The sequence below is a fragment of the Colobus angolensis genome, unplaced genomic scaffold, assembly GCF_000951035.1.
Source record: "Colobus angolensis palliatus isolate OR3802 unplaced genomic scaffold, Cang.pa_1.0 Scaffold35, whole genome shotgun sequence".
NCBI classification, from domain to species: Eukaryota; Metazoa; Chordata; class Mammalia; order Primates; family Cercopithecidae; genus Colobus; species Colobus angolensis.
The window spans coordinates 2407330-2432914 of NW_012116821.1; the positions used below are offsets into that span (position 1 = coordinate 2407330).

At 38.8% G+C, this 25585-nt stretch overlaps 1 protein-coding gene across 2 annotated transcripts in view; it reads left to right on the top strand.

The window, feature by feature from the left end:
• Positions 1 to 25585, top strand: part of ARID1B (AT rich interactive domain 1B (SWI1-like)) — a 393153-nt gene that overhangs the window by 103303 nt on the left and 264265 nt on the right. For both annotated transcript variants that reach the window (XM_011952754.1, XM_011952755.1), the window contains exon 3: positions 4633 to 4743. In XM_011952754.1, the coding sequence (XP_011808144.1) occupies positions 4633 to 4743 (111 nt within the window). The remainder of the gene's footprint in view (positions 1 to 4632; positions 4744 to 25585) is intronic.

Sequence of the window (25585 nt, forward strand, 5' to 3'; positions counted from 1 at the left end):
AGGAAAAAGGATTTAAATTCACATTTGAACTTGGTAACACATTGAAAAATTGCAGAAAGGTAAATAAAAAAATCCAAAGCTTGGCCAGGTGCAGTGGCTCATGCCTGTAATCCCAGCGCTTTGGGAGGCCGAGGTGGACGGATCACAAGGTCAGGAGATAGAGACCATTCTGGCTAACACAGTGAAACCCCGTCTCTACTGAAAACACAAAAAAATTAGCCAGACGTGGTGGCACATGCCTGTAGTCCCAGTTACTCGGGAGGCTGAGGCAGGAGAATCTCTTGAACCCGGGAGGCGGTGGTTGCAGGGAGCCGAGATCGTGCCACTGCACTCCAGCCTGGACTACAGAGCGAGACTCAGTCTCTTAAAAAAAAAAAAAAAAAAATTCAAAGCTTATACCATGGGAATGGTTTCCCTTTTTAATTTTTTAAAAAGGGTCTTTGACGTTTTGGTTATTCTACATTTTATTCAAAGTTACATATTGCCATTAGGATTTTATTCATTTCCTAATAAAAGAAAACAGAAGCACTCCTGCTCCTGGCCTTTCTACTAGGCCCTTGTAATAGTTATCTTGACTCTTTCCTGTAGTAGAAGTGGGATTCTAGTGTTTTCTTCCTGGTCATGTTTCATTTCATACTGTGATATGTTCAAGTACCCAGCAAAGGAAATAAGCCCATAGTGGGCATTCAGTCAGCTTCTACGACATGTGTTAAAAGAGGCCTGGACACAGTGGCTCATTACTGATTTTTAGCATTTTGGGAGCCCAAGGCAGGAGAATCACTTGAGGCCAGTAGTTGGAGACCAGCCTGGGAAGCATAGTGACACACCATCTCTCAAAATAAATAAATTAGGCCAGGCATGGTGGCTCATTCCTGTAATCCCAGCACTTTGAGAGGTTGAGGCAGGCAGATCACCTGAGGTCACAAGTTCGAGACCAGCCTGATCAACATAGAGAAACCCCGTCTCTCCTAAAGATACAGAATTAGCCGGGCATGGTGGTGCACGCCTATAATGCCAGCTACTCGGGCGGCTGAGGCAGGAGAATCACTTGAACCCGGGAGGTGGAGGTTGCGGTGAGCCGAGATTGTGCATTGCACTCCAGCCTGGACAACAAGAACAAGATTCCGTCCTTAAAAAAATAAAAATAAATAAATAAAAATAAAATTAGCCAGGCATGGTGGTATATGCCTGTAGTCCTAGCTACTAGGGAGACTTGGGTGGCTGAGGTGGGAGGATTGCTTGAGCCTGGGAGTTAGAGGCTACAGTGAGCTATGATTAGGCTGAGCCACAGAGTGAGACCTTGTTTCTTTAAAAAAAAAAAAAAAGGGAAAGAAATACCAAACTGAAAATTTCTGAAACAAATGTGTAATTATTACTACCCTAAACTTTTTTTCACAGTTCTGTGAGTCAGTTTCCCTTTAACCTGTGACTCATAACATAAAGAAGGTTAAGGCCAGAGTCCATCAATGGTTAAAAGATTGTGAGTGAGATGTAGAAAAATAGTACTGATGAATTCTGAAAGGGAAAACCTCATTCCCGTTGCCCGGTTCTTGTGCATTGCAGTATTATCACAATATGGCATTCTTTTAAAGAGTTACGACTCTTTACATATACAGCAGATGAATGTGATTATTTATATGTGTATATTGGTTTACACACTGGTGTTCACTGGCTGCTTAAACTTACAAATAACCAAAGATGGCAGTAATGTTTTAAAGTGTAAAGCTGTGCTTCTTTGTTTATAAAATATGATGCTGAACATATTCTTTATTTTCCGATACTGTCATTGCCTTCTTACTGTCTGTTTACTCTTCTTGAGATGAAAATAAGTATGTAACAAAAAATAAATATAGCTTTTAAGATGAAAAAGCTCAAGTTTCATATGGAATATTTTTATATCGTTATTAAAGCAGCCAAACAGACTTTATAGTCCCACTGTAAGTATATATATAGTTGATGATTGTTATAGGTTTCAACTTGGCACCTTTTCTGTGTGCTCCCTTATTAAATCAATACTTATGTTCAAACATAAACTGAGGCAGAACAAGTTTCCTGTTCAATAGTTCTCACTAAATTTTGTTTTGATTTTATTTCCAACTGTACTTAATAGCTGAAAGCTTCTTGTGGTTAGGAATAGTATTTGAGATTTTGGTGGAATCTAATTATTTTGAACTTTTAAAGCCTTAAAGAGGGAAATGTAAGGCCACAATACATTTTTCTAATAGCTTTCGTGGTCTGTTAGTCTGTGTTGCTTGTTTTAGGGGGATGATGTCTAAATTGAAATGTTTATCCACTGTAGTTGTAATGATCTTTTTCAACTTCTTTAGAAAGCAGTTCATTGAGCGAAGAAGAAAGAATAAAAAGAAACATAAAAGGGTAATATGCATAGGACTTTTGAGCCTGTTACTATTTCCTAGCTAAAGTTTACTTAAAAAAAAAAAAAAGCCTAGGCATTGGGCAGAAACTGTGTGCACGTGTGTTGGAGGAGGAGGCGGGGTCTGCTCATTTGTTTGCCCATTGTGAGGCTGTCCTGCACCTTTGTGCTTTTTTGTAACAGGGTGAAGGCCCCTGAATAGAGGCCTTGTGCCCTGCTTGATTTGAAATCCATGCTGTTTATGGAAAGGAACCTGCAGGGCACCCAGCGGGAAGTCTGTGTGACAAGTGGAAATCTAGGATCTGGAAGAAACCTGGTGTTTGAGGGGGAAGGTGGTGGGGGGAGTGGTCATAATCTTTCAGCCTTTGCTTTTGTACCCCACAAGCTTAATTGTCACCCTCTGCTGGCAACCAGATTGCAGAGCCACTCTTTAAGTGTCCTTGGATTGCCTGTGCTTATTCTCACCTTATTGTTATCAAAGAAAAACTGGACAAATAGGATTGAATTCTCTTAGAAAAATATGATATGAACTGGGTACATTACTAGTAGAGGTTAAATATCTGAGGGTTTTTTTGGTTTGTTTTTTGTTTGTTTGTTTGTTTTTTGATAGAGATGTATTTAAAGGGAAGAATAGCTACATGGGAAAAGCTGGAATTACTGGCACGCTCCTGTATTTCAGAGCCTGTTGAAAGGCAGGTCGCACCAACACTAGGCTGGTTAAATCTAGTTTGTACAGCTTGTGTACTTTGTGATACCAGCTATTGGTCCAAAGTTTCCTGGCTTAAGAAGCCATGTAATTTTAAGTGTGCAAGAAAGGGGTGGGACAGCAGAAGCTTTTTATAGGATTTCAAGTAGTAAACATTAATTTTTAAAGCAATATTCCAGGGACTTAACAGAAGTAGAACTTGTGTATGATGTTTCTTTAATGCCAGCACATATTTGAACTGACAAGGGAAGGGAGATAATTTTATTTTAAAGCAATATTTTCCATTCTTTTTTTCTCTTCAATTAGAAACTGGTTCTTCAACTTTCAGTGCCAATTGAGACATGCTATAATAAGTATTTAACAATTCTGTCCTGCTGTTTGACTTCAGGGGGAAATGATGGTAGAATGTTTAGTAGCTGAGCATACAGTTAGGTAGCTAGGGATCTGGTATACAGTAAATGTGGTGTGGTGTGGTATTTGGGTTATATATGCTAATTATTTCAACACAATGCTGAAACCATGCAGAATACGGAAGAGTGTTTGACAAGATGCCAGAAAGGCCGTGTTAATTATGTTTATTGTCCCTATTCAGGTTTTTTGGGTGTGTTTTGTTCCCCACTGTTGTTTTCTTCTTTATGGTGGTTCTCTGAAAACTATGACTCATGAACATATGGAGTTCTGTATATGCGTGTTTATTGGTTTTATAGAGACCCCAGATTCTATGAGCTTAATAACAATTTATGCTGTTTTGTGGGTAATTGAGAGGACGTGTTAAGCTATAGTTGATAGTAAGGTTTTCATTAGTTATTTCCATTTTTGGAGGTAACATTAAAGGCAGTTTGACCAAAATCAGAATTCAACAATACAGAGAGCTTTTGGTTTGCTCTGGGTTCAAAGACAGTTTGGTTTGGCTACAGCTGACCTCCCTCCCCGTTTTTGTGAACTAGTCTTCTTCCTGCAAAACTCAAATACAGTACTTGGTATGGTCTCATAATAAATTTAGTTGTTAATTATATATATATATATATGAAATATGTATATATCGTTTATATTTCTGCTGTTAATGATTCACTGCTTTTTAAAATTTTTCCTTCTGATAATGTATCAAATTATAGCCATAACATATTTATATGTCTGCTAAAATGTAACATTAGTTGTTGGTTGTGATAAGCTTTTGTTTTGTTTTGTTCTGTTTTGTTTGACACAGGGTCTCGTTGTGTCACCCAGGCTAGAGTGCAGCGGTGTGGTCAAAGTTCACTGCAGCCTCCACCTCCAGGCTCAAGTTATCCTCCCATCTCAGCCTCTCAAGTAGCTGCACCACCACACTTAGCTAATTTTTTATTATTTTTGTAGAGATGGAGTCTCCCTACGTTGCCCAAGCTGGTCTTGTACTCCTGGGCTCAAGCGATCTGCCTGCCTTGATCTCCCAAAGTGCTGGGATTACAGGCATGAGCCACTGTGCCCAGCCAAGCTTTTGTTTAATTTTAGTTACTGAAGAAGCTTACAACTCATTGAGATATTTATGAAGTGCTTTGTGTTTGTGTTTTTTTAGGACATGTCTCAGGAAGGCTATGGAACTAGATCTCAACCTCCTCTGGCCCCCGGAAAACCTAACCATGAAGACTTGAACTTAATACAACAAGAAAGACCATCAAGTTTACCAGTAAGACATTATTGTGCTGATTTGGAAATGTAATGAGTTAAAGATTTTTAGAAAGAGCTGTTGTTTTTGTTTGTTCTACTTTATATTATGACATGATTGAGAAGTTTCTAGATTTCAGGTATATTTTGTGGTTAATTTTTCAGGGTTTAGCTTTTAGGAGCTCTGTAGTCCTGGATAAGTCTATTTCATGTGTGTGTATCTCTGTTGCAGAGTGTAGACATCAGTTGGAAGGTTTTATGCGGCTGGTCGATTTTGTGTGCAGGCAGTTATTGCTGTTGTACGGTTGAGCTTTCTTTAGGCTGTTGCTCTTTGGTAGTGATACAAAACAGAGGTGTCCTTATAGGAGTTAAAACTTAAAAGAAATTTGCACTTTGCAAAAGATACAAATGATGAGATAAAATATCTGATAGTAATTTGAATTTCTTCTAGGACTTTCTATTTATGTAATGAGAAATCTTCTGAAAGAAAGTAGTTTAAAATTTGAGGCCCAATGCGGTGGCTCACGCCTGTAATCCCAGCACTTTGGGAGGCCGAGGTTCGCGGATCACCTGAGGTCAGGAGTTCGAGACCAGCCTGACCAACATGGAGAAACCCTATCTCTACTAAAAATACAAAATTGGCCAGGCGTGGTGGTGTATGCCTGTAATCCCAGCTACTCGGGAGGCTGAGGCAGGAGAATCGCTTGAACCTGGGAGGCAGAGGTTGTGGTGAGCTGAGATCGTGCTATTGCACTCCAGCCTGGGCAACAAGAGTGAAACTTCATCTCAAAAAAGACAACAACAACAACAAAATGACAAAACTGTTTATTAAGTATTTCCACCAGTAAATAGTATACGGTGATTGAGGTTTCTATTTATAGGAATAGTGGCTATTACATGAGGTATCGTGTTGATGCCCATAAATAGTTCATGTCTACTTAATTTGTCTTTTTTATAGAGAACCTAATTTAAAGGAAGTCTTCTTTATTAACTAAAAGAAAAAATCTGCAGGAGGCTGAGGCAGGAGAATCGCTTGAACCCAGGAGGCGGAGGTTGCAGTGAGCCAAGATCGCACCACTGCACTCCAGTCTGGGCGACAGAGCGAGACTCCATCTCAAAAAAAAAAAAAAAAGAATAAGTCTGTATAAATAAATATTTTTACATTTATTTGAAGGATTATTGTCATTGCCTAGTTTCTATGGAGAAGGTTTGTTTAAGATGGGAATTCAGGATAGCCATGATTTTAATTGGAATTTCAACTATGTTTGCATTAACTTAGATTTATTATATTACTTCTAAACATGAGAACAAACATTTGTAGTGAATGTTATACATGACATTTGACGTGCATACCATACCATATACATTTTGATGTATATGCAGATTTAGAGAAGGTAAGTGATGACCACAGTATGTCTACTGTCTTTGAATCTGATGGATGTATTTTTGAAACTCTAATTTTTATACCTTTTACTTTGATGTGAGAGAGGGTGAAATCTTATTGTGGCGTTTTTTCCCCCCGCTTTAGTTGTGTTGATGTATTTATTGTCTAGGTATTTGGTTTTGAAGGAGGGAAATAGGGTTGGATTTTGCGTTTTATGCTGCTAAACTTTCCTCAGCAGGTAGTTCACAGCCTAGTAAGCATGTAGTGTGTCCGCGTGAGAGAGAGAGGGGAAGAAGGAGAGAGAGAGAGGCATGCATGCTGTTGATAAATACTACATTTACTAAGTATTTGGAAATTAGCTTTTGTGGCTCTATGAAATTTAAAATAGATGCATGGGAGCCAGATAAACAGTGAATTCCAGTTTTTTCACCAGTTTTTTAGTGGTTTTGTAGAAGCTCGACCTTGTAGATTTGTCATTGGCTGATGATATTGTACTGTGACACAGGTTGGTAAATTTGTCGTAAATGGATGCAGATTTTCTGCATAGCTGTAAGAATACTTTGTGGCAAACTGCTTTCTTCATATCTACTCAAAAACTTCAGCATCACTCACTAGTACATGCCTTTTGCCATGGATCTATGTTGGAATGGATGGTTGACATTCAGCTAATTCTACAGTGTTATTAGGGATGGCATGAAGTATTGTAGTTTCAGATAACTGACTGAAGAGTTTGCTCTGGGATAGGAGCTTTTAAGTAGATTGCTGGAAAAGTGGATGAAAGCATTTAGGAGATGAATATAGTCATCAACCGTTTAAATGTTTTCTGAATTGTTCTATTTCTATCTTGTTGTGTATGTATAACAGCTATCGTCTTTAACCTTTATCTTGCCTACTTCCCAAAAGTATTTAAAGTTGTCCTAATGTCAGTTTTTTTGTTTTTTAATGAAATACCCCAATTGGTATTTTCTTTCTGCTTTTGTAACTCACAGATACATAAGATGCTGGTTGACTCAGTAGTTCTTCAAGCACATTTCAGTAATCTCTTTTTAGAGAGCAGAGTTTCCAGGTTTTTTGTTAAGTATGTGGAAGATTCAGTCACTGAATAAAGGACAAACTGTAAGATAACCTGCTATACCTGAAACCCCTAATCTGTTAGGATGAAATTTGGCTTTATTTAAATGAAATTTATTACACCACTTTTTTTTTTTTTTTTCCACAGGGGCTTTGCATCTGTAAAAACTTTCTATATGGGGCTTACAAATATTTTTATTTATGTGGACACTTATAATTAAGTTGCACACAACTAAGGTCATTGTGGTTTCAGGGAATGATTTGTTGATACTCTGTTATGGCTCTAATAGTCTGTATTTTACAGTGTTACAAGATACTGTAGTCCTCTAACTTGGCTGGGTTGATTCTGGAGAGCCCATGAAGCTATATTTGTTATCACATCTGAATTTGCTGTTGGATCCTTTGTAGATTTACTCTTGTGCTATGGTTTTCCTTCTAAATTTTATCTTTTCACCTGAAGTCAATCCATGATATTTGAAACCTGTAGTTTTGTAATTTGGAATTAAGTATATTGTGTTATCTGGTACCATTTATGAAATGCAGCATAGTGATTCTAATGTGTAATTATTCTATTCATTTTATATAATGATCATGACAAGAATGCCTCTCAAGTAGTAATTTCTTAGTCTTTTTGCTTACATTGAGATAGGTTTGTTATGTTTCTGCATGTGACATTTTCTACCTGTATCCTGAGTATATTTTTCTTTCAGCATGTTTGTTACAACATAGCAACTTTCCATTATAAGAAATCAAGGCATTTCCAGTATCTTTATGCTACATCTATCATTTGATCCCTCAGCAAGTTGTCCTCACTGTTGTTTGATCCTGTTTTTCTATATTTGCATGTCATTAAATTCTTCATGACCTTTAGTAGGCAATGCAGTTCTATTTTCCAGCTAACTTAGATAGATCTTCACGTCATCTGCAGAAAGCAAATGATTGATAAATTAATAACTTGTTCTCTTGTTGTCTTGGGGCCATGACCAGTCATACTTACTTTTTGCTTAGTGGACTCAGACCTAAACTCTGAATAAATCCTCCTTAATATTGTCCATTATTTTTATACCTCTTAGTCATACAGCATTTCCCTGTTGAGGTATGTTAGTTTATACATCCTTGGTATTACTGCTATTGATAAATCTTAACATTGAAGACCTCTCTTTCTTAGACTATTATCACTTAAAATTTGAGCACATTTAGCTTTCACAACCTCTAACATTGGTATGAAATAAACCCAGCATTTAAGCTGAAGACACAATGGAAGGTCTAAAAGATGCTGTCACTTACTTAATTTCTTGTTTCATAAACATTGGATATCCCTCAATTTATGTTTCAAGATAGCCCTCAAATATGGATCTAATACACTTTTTGTTGAGTGTTCAGTTAAATTTTCACCTCTTGTGACATTTCTTATTTATCCTTTTATTATAGTTATCCTGAACATTGTTTTGGCTCCCCTGTTTGACTGGAAGCTTTTCGTGGTATTTGTTATGTCCTATTCAGTAAATATTTTCCTCAAAAATTTCTATAAAAATGACTTTTAAATAAATTGACTTCCTCAGTTTCAGAATTTTCTTTTAATTGCTAAGGGATCTGTTAGGTGGCATTGAATGGCCCCTGGGGCACCTGTGCTCTCTTTGTGCTGGTGCTGCTGAGTGATTAAATGAGTAGACGTCTGCATCACCAGGCGTGTATTATTCTTCAAATGATTCTATTTTACCAAGTGATGTTTGGATTTACCTTGGTTACCATAGCTTTAAGAAAAGAAGTGGACACTTTGGATAATTAAGCTAAAAATACCCTGAAAGCATTCTGTTCTTAGTAATACATATTTTTTACTTATAAAAAATTAATTGACAGAAATAGTAATCATAAGTTCAGTAATTATATTACAGATGGATAGTTAATAAAATATTCATAACCATGTATAAAAGGAAGTAAACATGGAAAAGGAAGAAGTTTTATTTTCTTATAAAACACTATATAAGCACTTTCTTATAGTGCTTTTCCCTCCAGGGATCTGAAGAGTTGTTAATATTCCTCAGTCTAGAAATAACTAATTTGTTTTATTCTTCAGAGAGGCATGCCGCTAGCTTTGTATTTCAGATAGGAGGTTCATTATTCTGTTTACCTAAGATATAGAATGCAATCAGTTTGGCCGTCATATTCTAAGAATATGAAAATGGACTGCTTTGTTAGGACTTTGTAAAATATGTCTATATATATGGGCTATTCTAGAAGGCTCATCAGGTCATTAAAAACCTCTTTGTGACCCTTTCTTCCTTAAATAGGAAATATCTAAAGAGGTTGACATGAAAAGGGTTTGATCTTTCTGAGTTAACTAAAAATCCCTAAATGTGTCGAATAGTGCTTATGGCACTTTTGTTGAGTTTGCAATTAGACGGAAATATTGGGCTTTAGATAAAGCATATGTTTTTTGGCTCTTTGTGAAAGGAAGGAGGTAGTAAATGCTGGTCGTTCTTTGAAATAGAGGGTGTTAAACAGGATATTGGAAGCCTGAAAGAGAATGGTTGGAAAACTTTTATTACCAAGAATATTCTTTGGGCTTTGCTATTAGCAGCAGAGCATGCAGTGTTCTGCCTTTAATTAAAGAAGAATACTCTTGTTTGTGTTGGTTTTTGTTTCTTAATCGTTAATGACACTTATGTTGGTTACCGGTAAAAGGTCACGTATTTTGGAAGCGTATTTGATTATTGATGAAATTAATATGGATGTTCTAAGCATGTAGATTGGATAATATAGTTCTTGTGAATGATTGGAAACTACCCGGAATAACTTTTTACTGGGTTCAGCTTTTTGCTAGTTCTCAGTCCAACCCAGCTAGAAATATAAAAAGAAAAGACCATCTCAACCTGTTAGTTGGCAAGTTTTGGCAAAAGTTAAAATCTACCAGGTAAGAATTAGATGTATGGCTATTGAATGAAGTATTTTGAAACCTTTTTATTTGAGGTTGATTTAAATGGTTGTCCTTAAAAGGTTAAGAGGGGAGCTGTCTTCCACTGATTGATCCTTCTCAAATCATTGTGAACATTAAAAAAAGTATAAGTTAATGAAGGAAAACCCATATCTGTCGTCAGTCCTATCTCAGTGTTCAGGCATGGATGATGCCTGTGTGCAGCTGAAGACCTAAGCTGTTTATTTTCAGTATTCTCAAAATGTTATTAGGGTATGTTGAGTTTTAGAGTTTTGGAGAAGATACTTTATAAAATGGAAGCCTCCTGTGCTGTGCCAGGGAGGAAGAGGAGGTTCTCTGAAGGATGGTACCCTGTCCCCCAGAACATCTACAGGTGTACCTTATCATTTGCATAGCTTCAAAACCAAAGGTACAGACACATTTTGAGGTCTTGGGGAAGCTTTAAAGGGAACACCCAGTACTTCAGCTTCTTAGGATTCATCAAGTTCTTGAACGTAATTTTAATCACTGGTCTATTCTATCTGGGGATATCAGTTATTTTTGGATTAAGATTAAGAAGAGCATTTCAGGACCTTGCTGGAAAACCTGAATTTAGAAAATATCATAATGACTCTGACAGATGTTTATTTTCCAAAATGGATTATTTCTTTAGGATGTGCTATCCTGTGATTTTGTTCCCTAGGATATTTTCATGATATTGATAGTCATTTTGAAAATAGAGGATGATGCTTGAACTTGAACAAGGTAGGAAGTAGGAGAGTATGTCTCTCTCCTTCTTTCAAAAACAATCTTCCATTTAAATATTTGTTCTGTAAATGAAAATTCAATAAAACCTCAACAGTTTGGAATTCTTCCAGGAAAAAAACAGGCTAAATATAATGGAAAGTCTGAATAAATTAATATTGAGAAAGAACTATAGTTTGCTTTTAAATAATTCAGATGTTTGTGTGCAAAGTGTTTTTAAGTTGACATACTCAGTTCCGTTAAAATAAAATTCTAAATTTGTCATAGCTGAGATACTTGCTTAGTGGTAATGCATTAATTTTAAGAATTTGTTTAATTTTTTAAAACACATTTCAACTAAGCATGCCCCTGCAAACTTTTTCATATAGTATTCTGAAAATTTCCATTTAAAATATGGGGGAAATGAATTTCAACCCATTTTATAGGAGTGTCAATTAGTTCCTAAAAAATTAATGAAGGAGTATGAAGGAGTACTATAAAAAAATAGACAGTAGACAAAATTGGAGATTAAGAGAGGCTGAAACATAACTGATTTGCAGGATATTGGTTTTGATAATAGAAGGATAAGGATGATCTATAGTTGATAAATGAGGCTCATTAGTAAGGGATGATAAATGCAGATATTCCTGGCTAATAGAAAAGTCAGCATACAAATTTTGCCATAACAAATGAGGAATGGGCAGGCTTTGACCAGCTTGCAGCTCTTCCAGTGACCTCTGTGAGGCCACAGAGCTCTTCTGTGGTCTGGATGCCTGGGCCACAGAGGCAGCCTGGACCCCATGCGGCCTCAGGCCAGCAGAAAGGGGAGCTAGAGTGGGTCTCAGGGAGTCTAGAGCCACCTAGAGCAGAGCATACAAGGAGCTCCGCAATGGTGCAGAGGCCAGGGCAGGACTCCAGCTCCTGCAAGTGTAAGTTTTTATTTTTTATGCTTTTTAAAAAAGGAGAAAAAAACCACATGACTCTAATGTTCTGAGGTCCCTCTTCTCACACTAGCCTGCACTTCTGGTTTTGGCATGGCAGTGCCTGCCATGTTGGGCTAGATGCCATCTTCACCCCCCCCATCCTCTTCCTCCTCCTCCTCCTCCTATTGCTTCTCCTGGGCGCTGGGATCTGCTACCTCCAGCTCCTGCAGGCAATGGCCGGCTTGAGGCGTTGAATGCATTTTACTTTATATTATCCAAGTTAGGTGGGAAAATAGCTTTTAATTTACAGATTTTCACTTCGCAGGTAACTCTGAAGGCACACATCTGTTTTATATAACAAGGGATATATAACCAGCAGGAGCTCATAGTAGCATTTGTGGACTGGTTATTTGCTTTTATGTTTCTTTGGGACTGGAAGTAACAGTTTTTAATGTTAACTGTCAGTTTAGGAGAGGAAATAAATACATGTAGAGAAGGTTCTACCTGAGCCAAAATTTCCTATTCTTCCCTCACAATGTAGGATTTTAGAGGTGTCTGTCTTTTTTTCTCATCTTTTGCTTTTGCCTTCTCTAAATTGTTGTAAAATAACTGAATGGTCTTGTTTTCCTTTGTTTGGGTCAAGAAATTTTAGCTGAAAATTGTTACTGTGTGAAAGAAGATTATTGACTCAACAAGCCTTCAATTTTCCGTGAATAATACTCCCACCCCCTAGCTTCAGGAACATGCCGTGCGTGCATTCTATTTTAAAATACAGACTGTAATTTAAAACAGGCATTTTGATGCCCCACTGAACTTTGTTTAAGCCTGGAATAAAAGAGGAGAAAAAAGCTGTAAGCCACAAAAAAGTGACTAAGCTTTCTCAGCTACTTTTCTTCATAATGCATTCTTTAAAAAAAAAAAAAAAAAAAAGCATGTAGGTACGATTGTCTCTTTCCACAGGACTGAAATTGTACCCAATTTTAGATCATGGTGTGCACATCTTTCTACTTGGTTCATGATTGAGATACCATTTACGTTTTTCAGTGTGCAGGTTTGTATTTGCTGCTGTCTGTGTGCATGCGTCTGTGCATATGGTACATGTTCATTGCATGTGAGAATATTCTAAAATTACATATATCATTTTTAGCATTTATTTACTGATAGCAAATTTTTAGAGTTCTCATGATTTAACCTGATTATTAGACTGAAATAATATAAATATTTTACTACCGTTTTATTTACCATCAGGTCATTGTAAAAATTTTGATTTGAAAGTAGTTTATATTACTTGCCTTTTTTCCTCCTCACAAAAATGAAAATGAACAGCTTATAATGACTTGCATGGAAGAAACAATGGCTTTACTGTTTTGATAAAATAATATGTTTTGACTGGGAGAACTGTGCTAATCGCCACACTGAATGCCAACAGGGCAGACTCTCAGCTAAGGTTCTGGCCTTGAGAGATCCATGTCATTTCTCGGAGCTTCTGTTTCTTTGAAAATGAGTAAGTTAGATTTAGAAAACTCTAGCACCTTCTAGCTCAAAATTTTACATTAAAAGCCATCTTTGTTAGTGTATGAGAAAAAGCACTGATAAAAATGGACTCTTGCTTTGCATTTGGGAAAAAGTCAGCAGAGTGAGTGAAGTGCAGGTACATTGAAATCTTCAGAAACGGCTCCTGTGTGCCACTTGGTGGCCTCTCTTCCATTCTCCAGTGCCATTTGCTTTTGTAGGAGGGACACTTGAACTTACTTATTTGGGGTTGCCTTACTGAGTATATAATCTCACTGTGCAGGCCATGGGAGAGCCACAGACCTTCTGTGGTCTCCCTCTTCTCGTTCATCCTAGAGATTCCAGAGGTCCCTCCTTCCTCTCCTGTACCATCAGTTTGGGAGCCGTGATGTCGTTGCATATAGGGAAGTCTAGGGAAAAGGAAAGGAAAGGGGGAAGTAGAACAACCAACCAACCAACCAAATAAATGAAAAAGCTGCAGGATGCCGAAATCTTTGTAATGCAAAGGCGATTGCCAACCGGACGGTTTTCTGAATCAAGTTGATCACGTGGCGGTTGCTCTTCATTTCTGGTGGGAGAAGGAAGGCCCTAAGGGTATGTACTTGAGGGTCTCCATTCACCTCAAAAAGTCATTCCTAAACACACTATGCTTTTTAAACCGAGATTGACATGAATGGAAGTAGTAGCAACCCAGAGGCATGAAAATCACTGTTTGTCTTTAATGCAACCCAAGCCGTTTTCCTGGAGAATGCCTCCTGCATGCCCCCCAACCTTTTGTGTGTGTCTGTGTGTGTGTGTGTGTGTGTGTGTGTGTGTGTGTAGAGATCACTGGTTTTCATCTGGGTAGAGTGGTGTGTTACAGTTCTCATATTTACTTGTTTTCTCACTCCTCGTTCTGTCAGAGCACAAAATGGTATGCACTGAGGCAGTAGCAAAAGCCACACCTGCTCCTCAGGCAGATGTCCTCTCTAAAGCAGGCCACAGTGAGCCTGGGGACCACCGATATTCTTTCCTGTTTTTAGAATTTCCTGACTCGCGTAGGTAGGGATCGCCCTGAGTCTTCCTTTTCCCCATGGGCATGGGTGGTTGAGCTGTGCGGTGAGTCAGTCCACACCCGGGGAAAATGTGTAGTTGGTCTTTTGTAATTATGCTGTACCCGGAAAAAGTTTGGCTTCAGAATGATAATATGACACTTCATTCATTGGACACCATTTTTAAAAGTCTTATTTTATATAAATGAAAATGTTGTCTGGGCATGGTGGCCCAGCACTTTGGGAGGCCCTGGGTGGGCAGATCTCTTGAGCCTAGGAGCTTGAGACCAGCCTGGCCAACATGGTGAAACCCTGTCTTCACTAAAAATACAAAAATTACCTGGGGTGTAGTAGGGCATACCTGTGGTCAGAACTACTTTGTGAGGCCAAGGTAGGAGGATGGCTTGAGCCTGGGAGATTGAGGCTGCAGTGAGCAGTGATCGCATCGCTGTACTCCAGCCTGGGCAACAGAGCAAGACCCTGTCTCAACAACAACAAAAGTGAAAATATTAGTTAATGGACACTAGAAACTGCTAGTAAAAGAATAATGGGCCAGGCATGGTGGCTCATGCCTGCAATCCCAGCACTTCAGGAGGCCAAGGTGGGCGGATCACTTGAGGTCAGGAGTTTGAGACCAGCCTGGCCAACATGGTAAAACCCTGTCTCTACTAAAAATAAAAAGTAAAAATGAAAATAAAAATTAGCTGGGTGTGGCCCCCACTCCATTCTTCTATAGTATTTTGAAAGTCTAGAACTTCCAGGTTACTAAGTGAATTGTAACCCCTTTTAACATATGCAAAACCTTCATTTTCAAAATGCTGTCCTGACACTGCAGCAGGGACACCACTTGAGAGTGTTAGCTCAGCGATGCTGGGAAATTGTGGTGGCAGTGGGAGTGCAGAGGAAGAAAACTGTTGGAATAAAGGGAGGGAGGGAAGGAGAGAGGGAGGGAGGATAGATGCTTTTGAGGTTTTTAATCTGCGTGACCAGGATGTGTTGGTGGCGTTGCTGACAAACACAGGGAAACGGTGGTGGGAAGAGAAAGGAATGCCCAGAGATTTTTATGAGAGTAAAGCAAGTCCTGAATAACTTTGCTCAAATCCTGTAACGTCTAAAAGGAAGCAACTCACTCATCTTTGCTACTAAAGCCTTAATTCTTATATAGTTATTTATATGAGAAGTAAAACATTGTCATAAATTAGAATTGATGTTGAAAGAATGATGGCATTGGCTATAACTTTGCATTTCCTTTAAATTTTTGGAGATGATTTGAAGGGTGTTGTAGGAGAGTGTGTATAAACAACTTAACACATCATCCCAGAGTGTCTCTAACTGTAACTGGGACTAGGGCAACAGCACAGTCCCAAGAAAAAAATTGAAACTCTGTAGTGCAGTTGGGACTCAGGCTAGTCTTATTTTCTTTGCTCTTAGTAAATTTCTATCCAAATAAGTTCCTTTTCTTGGGTAGAGACAGGTTACTTTGTATTACTTTGTTTGATATACTTTTGAATGATTTAGGCTACATTCTTAATTTAGTTCATTTTGGAGGAATATTTCTTAATTTGCCTCATTATCAATTCCTCCTTCTCTGAAACCTTTTGGGGGTATAGGTATGTATGGCATAGTCTACAAATTGAATGCCTTTACTTGTTTTTTTCTTTTTTGCAGATGTAGGGTGTGTGAGTATGGGGCGGTGGTGGGGGGAACCTGACTTTAACAGGCTATTTCGAAAGATATCCCCTTTTATTTTGTAAAAATGGGTTACCACTTTGAGCACCAGGAGTTTCTGATACATTTGGATCCTAGCAGAGGAAATGGGACTTTAGAAAGATTGCTCTGAACTCTGAAGGGCTAATTAAAAAAATATATATCAAGCCCGTCCCCCTCTTTTTTCTTCATTTTTATAAAGCCCTGTCATTTTACTCCAGGAAATGACAAAGAAAAAAGCAAAGGTTTTGTTTTAGGGATGAAGAGAAAAACTTTTGGCTTAATTTGTTTAAAAAATGCTTTTGTATAACCTAAAGATGAAACATATTGCAGTTGCCGAGGGCAATTAATGAAACAAGAAAATATTAACGATTTCTTAACATGCATGTATTTTTATATATTTAATTTGATTTGGATTATTTTTGAGCTGTAATGTCCATTTATGAAAATAGAGGCTCCAAAATGTCAGGACAGCTGAACGGCAGTGGAATAGTGGTCGGTCTAGAGCTTGTTCCAGTCATGACAGCAGCTCCTCCAGGCACCTGCTCCTGAGTGTGGTGCCACCATGGCGTCCTGTAAGCTTTTTCAAAGCTAAAACAGTCTCTCCTTTGAAATAAAAAAACTATTTTGCCGATTTTGATTAAAGTTAGGGGTATTCTTGAATAAATACAAATGTGGTCAAATTTCCCCAAATGTGTTTGCTTTTCATAGTTGCTGCATTTATTTCTTTATTTCTATTTAATATGTTTTTGAGATAGAGTCTTGCTCTGTCACCTACGCTGGAGTACAGGGGCATGATCATAGCCTTGAACGCCTGGCTCAGCCTCCCACCTCAGACTCTCGAGTAACTGGAACTATAGGCATGTGCCACCACGCCTGGCTAATTTTGAAATTTCTTGTAGAGATAGGGGGCAGCGGGGGTTGGGGGTGTCTCACTCTGTTGCCAGGCTGGTGTTGAACTCCTGGCCTCACGTGATCCTCCTGCCTCTGCTGCCTGCCCAAGTGCTGGAATTGCAGATGTGAGCCACAGTGCCCAGCCCCAGTTGCTGCGTTTATGCCTTTCTTTAGCCAACACGCCTAAATGTTGACATCCTCAATTAAGACGCAGTGTCTTGTCTTTTCCACATCTCAATTATGCAGAAGAATTCAGTTGTGTTTAGTAATCATTCATTATGTCTTACGTCTAAGATTTTATATTAGATGTAAAGAAAAATAAGAAATCAAATTATTTCACTAGCTGGTTAATGTTTGTTCTTTCCCACAACACATTCAGGAATAAGAAAAGAAATCCTCAACAGAAAATATCTACTTTTGGGATGCTGGTTACTGAAAATACTTTAACATCTTTTTTCATTTTATCTTCAGAGAACCACATACATATAGTTTCTGAATTCAAAATTTCAGCACATATAATTTCACAGAAGTGTTTTGCCATCTTGTGGAAGTCTTGACTGTTTGAAAGTTTAAGAGCAGCAATGGCTATGACACAACTGTGGTCAGAGCTTTTTATACAAGACATTCAGGTGACATTGAGTCATGTCTTATCAGCGCTGTGGTTTCAGAGGAAGAGAACACTGCCTTCCCAGTCTCCCAACACTTTTGTGAACACCTGGTGTAGAAGAGTAACGTTTATGCTGGCTGTCTTGAGTGGCTTCATGAGGATTTTATTATTTTTACTATCTTTTTGCTGACGTAATTGGCATTTTCTATGTTTTATAGGGATACAAACATCTTTGATATAATTCTGGCCTGTTTTGGGGGTATCAGATTTATAAAAGTACATCTAAATATGCACGTCATTTTTTGACAAAGCACATTTCACATCTAATTGAACTTTATGGCCTGGATACTCCACCATGAGTCCTTTGCACATACATGAGATCTAAGGTGCATAAACCTCGTGGGCAGTGCCTGCCGCATACACAAGTGTCCAGTGAATGTCAGTTTCTTACCCTTTCTTTGCCCTCCTCCTTTTGTGAAATGATATTTGGCTTCCAGGGCCGGTTAGGGCTGCCGGTGCACCACCCTTCCCTGAGATTCAGCATTCCTTTCCTCTGAGCGAGGAACCGGAACAGGCAGCTGACTCTTGCCTAAATCTGATCCCCGGCACTCCTAGCCTGTGATTTCATTGCTGAACCCCAATACTGCAGTCCTCTTTGGATGCAGAGAATGTGGGTGTAAATGCCACTGAGGTTCTTCTGCATCCATTTTATTTCATGTTCCTCAGTTTTATGTTTTTTATATTTTATCAGTTTTTATTTACCCCTGCACAGAAGATCACAAAGAAGAGAAAACTACATTAACATACATTGTGTTTTTAAGAATTTCCCCAGTGTTGTGCTGCCATTGTTGGTTTGCTGAGCTACCAAAGACTAAACTATGGGGACGAGTGAAGATGAAGGGGTGAAATCCTCTAGGTTTTAATACAGTTTAATTATTCCTAACAAGTGAGTTATTTCTAACTCGTGAATTATTTGTAACTCATTAGGAATAATTACAGGTGTACAGTTTGGACAATTAAAATATGTTGATAATTTGGAAATGTGATGTTAGTGACTAGTGTTAGATTGATCTGCACCCCAGCTTTATCCTCAGAGTCAGATAGTAGCATAGTGGGCTGCGGTGATTGGGGTTCACTCTCCCTCACTCATTTCAGCTCATGGTATTACTAGTGAGTAGCAAGATCACCTAAAAGAAGACAAAAGCAAAGGCATAGGGTACAGATCTACTTGGTTTGCAGTGAATCTGCTTTAGGTAAACTCCTCAGATTGCTCAGAGAGTTTTCAGAGTTTTGATACAAACACCCTATAAACATAGTAGGAACAACCAGCCATGAAGGATAACACAAGTCTTTAGCAGAAGACCAAAGATGGTGAATCAGGTAATATCACTAAATACACTTTGAAGTCAAATACTTAATGTTGAATCTTTATTTAAAATATTATATAGGTTTATATATATATACGTGGGGGAGTAAGAGAAGGGGACATGCCTGAATAATTGCATTAATATAAGAAATATACCTTTTTCAATTCTGCCTTTTTCCATCGCAGTTGATTAGATGACATTAAATGAATGTGTTGTTGTGAGCCAGGTGGTATTTTGCAGGGGGCAACACCCTGAAAGTTGTCCTGGTTTCTTAGCGCAGCTTTTTCTGAGTTTTATTTATTGAAGTTTAAACTATTCATAAGACCCAGTGGTAACTGGTGGAAAGATACCTGGGGAAGTTATAGAGGAAATGACTATGACTTTACCGTTGCAAATAGATTAATGCAGTTTACTTTTCCCCAACATTTTTATTGACTGTCCTGTCATATCCCTTCTTACATATCATACTTACTATTACCAGCTTTACCTTTGAATTTACCTGCAAACCTAATTTCTCAATAAAACAATAAAAATATATAAAGTATAATATAATTGATACAATTTTAGCCTCCCTAATGAATTTTTTAAAATACTGTGGTATTTTAATATAAAATATGACCCAGATACTCTATAATTTAATGATCAAAATGTAAGAATTAATTTCTTTATAAAAGTGTTTAAAAATAGCTTGGATGAGGTATTCTTTCAACATGTATCCCTGAAAATTATAAATAAATGGTTATTTTTAAATATACCAGTGGCCACCTTTAACTGAAAGAGTCCTGGTGTGACAGAATGTTTCATATCCTATGATATTTTTGTACAGAATTTAAACCCTTGTGCTTCCAGAAAGGATTTGAGCTGACTTACAGTAAAACGTTTGTATAAACAAAGACTGCTCCAAGCGGATTACAAATTCTAAAAAAAGTTTGAAAAAGAGAGAAGCAGACAAACCATGATAATGCAGTTACTGATGAATAATGATTAAATTTAAGACTGCATTCCTGACTACCAAAGTAAAGGGGAAAAATTGGAATTACCTAATTATTAAAGTAAAACTCTTCTCTTCTCTTCTCTTCTCTTCTCTTCTCTTCTCTTCTCTTCTCTTCTTCCCCTCTTCTGTTCTCACCCTCTTCCCCATCCCTCCTCTCCCCTCCCCTCCCTTCACCTCCCCTCCACTCCCCTTTCTTGAGACAGAGTCTTGCTCTGTCGCCCGGGCTAGAGTGCAGTGGCGCCATCTCAGCTCACTGCAAGCTCTGCCACCCGGGTTCACACCATTCTCTTGCCTCAGCCTCCTGAATAGCTGGGACTACAGGCACCCGCCACCATGCCCAGCTAATTTTTTGTATTTTTAGTAGAGATGGGGTTTCACTATGTTAGCCAGGATGGTTTCAATCTCCTGACCTCGTGATCCGCCTGCCTCAGCCTCCCAAAGTGCTGGGATTATAGGCGTGAGCCACCGCATCTGGCCAATACTTCATTTCTTAAGAAAGGGATATTATTTTTCTTGTATTATATTGTAAAAGGAAATACTTTATAAAGGAATATATACTCTTTTGAAAATAGTGAATAATGAGGCCAAAATATGAGTTTTTAATATAGTACTAAAAAAGTGGTTTCATATTTGGAAAAATTATCAGAGGCCTAAATTAGGTGTCATTCCACATAAATGATTGAATGATTGTCTATTTTTGCTGTAACTTGCTTAACTACCTTGTTAGTCTGTCTAAAGAAGTAGCTTACTGAACCCATTTTTATTTCACAATAATATTTAAAAATAATTATTTTATAAGCATAAAATGTATACCAGGGTGGAAACCCATTTAGTCAAGAAAGAGTTGAATTGTGAATAGAGTGTTGTTTTTATACATGTGTTTTTCTTTGTTTTGAGGGATAGGTGTGTGACATTTGTAATTTAGCTTGTTTTTCTGGGAGAAGATTTCTGATCCTTGGGTTTTAAGATGAGGGCTCAAGATTAATTGATGAGACTAGTGATGGTCTAAATTTTACAGAACAAACATGCTACTAATAGCTTAATAGTTAGGATGATAACAGTTTATATCTGTGAGTGAATTTATGTGCTTTATTTTTCTTGAACTTCTTGACTTGAATACATTATAAAATTGGAGCTGTGCTCCTAAGGAGTAACGTGGAACGCCATCATGGGCCCACCTATCGCAGAAGGAGTAACATGGAACTCCATCGTGGGCCCACCTCCAGCAGAAGGCCAGCGCGGGTGGCGGGGACACCGAGGCCGGCTCGATTTCCCCATCCTGCCCGCCACGGCTGGTCGTGGGAAGAAGCTCAGGCTGCCGTGGCTCCTGTGCACTTTGGTTGCTGAGAGTGGGTGTGGGAGCAGGCCGGTGAGCAGTGGGGGCAGGGATCTTGACACCAGCCCTGGTTGGACTCCACACCCTTCTGGCCATTCATTAGCCTTTGGGAGTGGGGAGCAGGGTCTGTTGAAAGAGGCAGCCGGATCATGCTCCTGTTAGTAAGGGAACTAGACTTTTTTGAGCCCAAAACCATACAAGAGAATTCAACAGAAAGAGAATTTAATGTATATGTTTATTCTTGTAAAACAATAATATTGTAGTAAAACTTACATCTGTGTGTTTGTTGGCCAGGCTAGTCATTTATGCCTTCCTTCAAGTAAGCGAAAATCCTTGGAATCTGGCAAGTCTTCCTTGTAGAGAGTCTTCAACAAGACTTCAGCTCCAACTTTATTCTTTTGTATCTCATTATCTCTGGGAAAATTACTAACTGGGCATTCTGTGACATTCTCAACCTCTCAACTCCAGGGCTAGGGCTTTTAAAACCGGGTCAACTGCGTAACTGTGAAACAGTACTGTGTCAGCTTTACGCACTTTTTATTTAGTTTATTTATTTATTTATTTTAAGACACAAAAACTTATAAATTGGCAAATTGTTTTCCAGTGTTTTCCCCTCCACAGGGCTTTAAAAATATCCTGAGTATGTTGGGGTTAGATTGGGTGGTTGGAAAGCAAAGCTCCAAGCGCTAGGACGGCTGCCCTCTGCAGCTTCAATGCAGGGATCAACTCGGCCCCGTTAGCTGGCTACTGGTGCTTAAAATGGTTTTTGTCAAACGCCAGAGTTTCACAAATGTAGAAGTAGCAGTTATAGAGGTGGTTTTGCAAGTCCCTTGGAACATTCATGCAGGTCTACAGTCACTCTTAATTTGAATGAGAAAGAAGATGGTAGAAACTATTTTTATTTTCTCCTGGGAGCAAGAGAAAAGGAAGGCTAGAGCTCTGTACTGTGTAACTTTAAAAAAAGAAAAAAATTGGACTCCATTGAGATTCTTTCTTGTTTACTTTTTGTTTTACTCTTGCTGTCTCCTAGTGTGTTTGACTAATATAAGTCTTCCCCCAGGAATATGAGAATATGTGGTACCGTCCGCCTCATAACCTTCCTGGATATTTTTATAATTTATCATCAGCTGACACTGCCTGGGTAGAATATTCTTACCACTCCCTCTGGCTGCTGGAAGTCTGAAATTACATCTTTGTCTTTGAAGTCAGGCATACTGTTAGCGTTGCTATGGTGACAGGGTGGGTAATGGCCTCCGCAGACAGGAGATTGGTATTTAGCGTTTAAACACTGCTGTACACAAGGCCTTGATTTTTAGAGTGGTTACTGAACTATTCCCTTTTAGTAAATGTTTAAAAATTACATTTTTACATGGTCTTACTAGATTAATAGTCATGGTTTATTTCATTTTAACTGCAAGGATAAAAGCATTATTCCATTAAATGGGCAGCTTTTTTTCTCTTTTGGTTTATGCATTATTAACACAGGCTTTCCTGTTTTGCTTGTAACATTTTATAGGCTTTTTCAAACATGCAGTCAGATTTGCTCTGTTGCTCCTTTATTTTTTGGACTTAACCCATTATCTGCTTGATCTTGGACAGTTTCAGAGGAGACAAAGTTCTAAGGAACTAAGCTTTTAAAATATTAAAACTGAAGTTCTTTTTTAAAAAAAAAAAAAACTATATGAGATAACGTTGAATCAAGATGTCTCTTTGGTTTCAAGTTTCTAGTTAGCCCCTTTCCTGAACTATACCCTCACATGAGACAGTAAAGGAAGGACAGTTTATGGTTCTGGAGAACTGTTGGACATTTTGAAAATGTCTTAGTTGATGTAACTTTTGAAGCAGTATGCTCTGACATAGCCTGTATGGAATAAGACCGTTTGCACACACATACGTATGTTTTTTTCTTTAGACTAAAGGTGAATCTTAATAGTTTGTATAGTATATACAGGTGCCTGTTTACCTGATACATGAACTCCTACTAAAACATCATTTTTAATGTCTTGTGATACGGAATTTATTACTTTATGAGGTATTTTATTTGTGGTAATTTAAATTGTTTAGGAAGTTTTTCCTTGTATTAGCTCGAACTGTTTTTTGTTTTTGTTTTTGTTTTTTAAATCCTGGTTCTACTTCTGTCTTCTTAAACCACACAAGGTAAATCTAAATCCTTCTTCTGTGTGACGGCTGTTCACATGTTTGAAGATAGTTTTCTTTTACTTGGATTTCCTCGGGCTATTAATAGTTACTTTAACTATTTCCGCCACTATGTGGTCTCAAGTTCCCCCTGCACCCTATTCTTAATTCCTTAATGAGCTTCGTTTTTGTGTAAGCACCTCTAAATGTGATATCCACAACCAAAGGGCAGGCTCCAAAGGCATGGCTGGTGGAGGCCACCTGGCCTGCTTTGTGTGGTACTGTCACACTGCCGTGTATCAGAGGCGTCGGTCTGCAGGGCTTTGCGACAGCTGCGGCCCACTCTTACCACTGTGATGGGAGCTGCTCTGAAGGATACATCTCATCCATCCTGCACCTGAGCTCAAGTGCTCATCGACCCTTCCTGACTGCTGTTGGACTGGGTCGGGGCTGTTGTTCAAGCTTGTTAATGTGTGTTAGGATCCTGAATCTGGCATCTACTGTGTTTAGTATAATTCCTAGCTTTGTGTCCCCTCTAAATTTGTGTCTCATGATGGCTCTTAATATAGAAAGTTAAATAGGCTAAATCCAGAGCTTTCTGACATTCTGGTTATTGCCATTCATCCAGGTATAATAGACCTAGAGCTGCTGTATGTTCCAGGCCATACATTACATATTAACCACAATCCTGTCTTAGAGACTTTATCTGAGGCTGGGTGGGAATCCAGAACAACCAGGACTATAGTCCTTTCTGTATGTGTTACAGTGCTGTCTTCCAGAATGACTTATTGTGGCTTATATATGACTTCCAATGACATAACACATATAAAGGCTCTGTAATAATTGAAGGTTATACATAATTTGCTGTTGAGATAATTTTATCTTTATCGAGTTTTCTGCATGAGAGAAGAAAATCTACCTTTTAAGCTAGTGCACCTTGCCACCTGAATGATATGCCTCAGCTCCTTCCCTGTGTCCAGGAAGAATGGCCAAGATAAACATCAAGAAAAGGTAGGAGAACCTGTGCCCATCTCCAGACGGGCCCTAGAAACAGAGCCTGAATGTCATGGGGTCCAAGGCAGAAGATACTCACTCTAGACTTGGGATCTTAGAAATGAAGCAGCCCCATTTCAGGGGCCTAAGATTTTAGGGAGGAGGTCTGTTGGTCTCAGAAACCCTATCCCATTAGGAAGGTTACTGGAGGCTGCAGGTGATGGAAGCAGTGCCTGCTCTATTTCCTCACCTTCCTGTGTTCATCTGTGTATCTGCCAAGTGCCCTGTGCTTTGCTTTTTACCACCAGCTGCTTGACAACCGTCCAGGACTGCTGGGTTCTGGACATAAGGTCAGATAAAACTGGCCTAGTCTTTTCTAGGGATGTAAACCTTGGGGAAGACATGCACGGTGGCCTGGTACTGGGGACAAGAGCTGGGCCCCTGCTTCTGTAGTGGAAAGGGGCTGCCTCTAGCGGGGGAAGGAAGTGGGAGGCAAGTGGGCCACTCAGAAAAAGACATTCTTTTTTGAATGAGTCCCAGGTACTTTTGTGAATTCATGGAGGCTGGCCCATAATTTCCACTAGGACTTGTCATAAACTCTCCCTGCTTCTTCCCCTCACCCTTCTCTCAGACGCCAGGACTCAGTGAGCTCTGGGTATGGGAACCTGGGAGGCAGAGCACTTACGAATGAAAAATTTTCAGTAAGTTTTATAGACTGGAAAAAAATTGCTTCAGACCAGTGCTGGTAGCAATGGAGTGGCAGGTAGGAAATAGTCCTCTGGAGGTGGCCTCTAGGGACAGCAACCCTTTCTGTGGTCAGTCCGTAGGCCCTCTGCTGGGTCATCATGGAGGCTTCTTTAACCAGCCTGCAGTTTGGGCTTGAGTTTGGGGTGAAGGGTGGATGATAGCTTCTTACTCCACTGATATCTTAATGAGATTTCCATTCATTGTATTTTGCATCTCCCTCCAAAAGGAAAAATATATGAGTGAATTTTGTTGATAGCATGTGTAGCAGGCAGGTTGTTGCGGGGACTTCGGGATATTCTGGATCAGCACCGTCCAGCAGAACTGTCTGCAGTGGTGAAGACAGTCCCTATCTGTGCTGTCCAGTATGTCAGCCACTTGCCATATGTTGTTATATACCACCTGAAATATGGCTAGCAGGAGGAATTTGGCATTTTAGTTAAATTTAAATACCCTCATGTGGCTAGTGCCGACCCTACTGGACAGTGCAATTCTAGATTATGGATC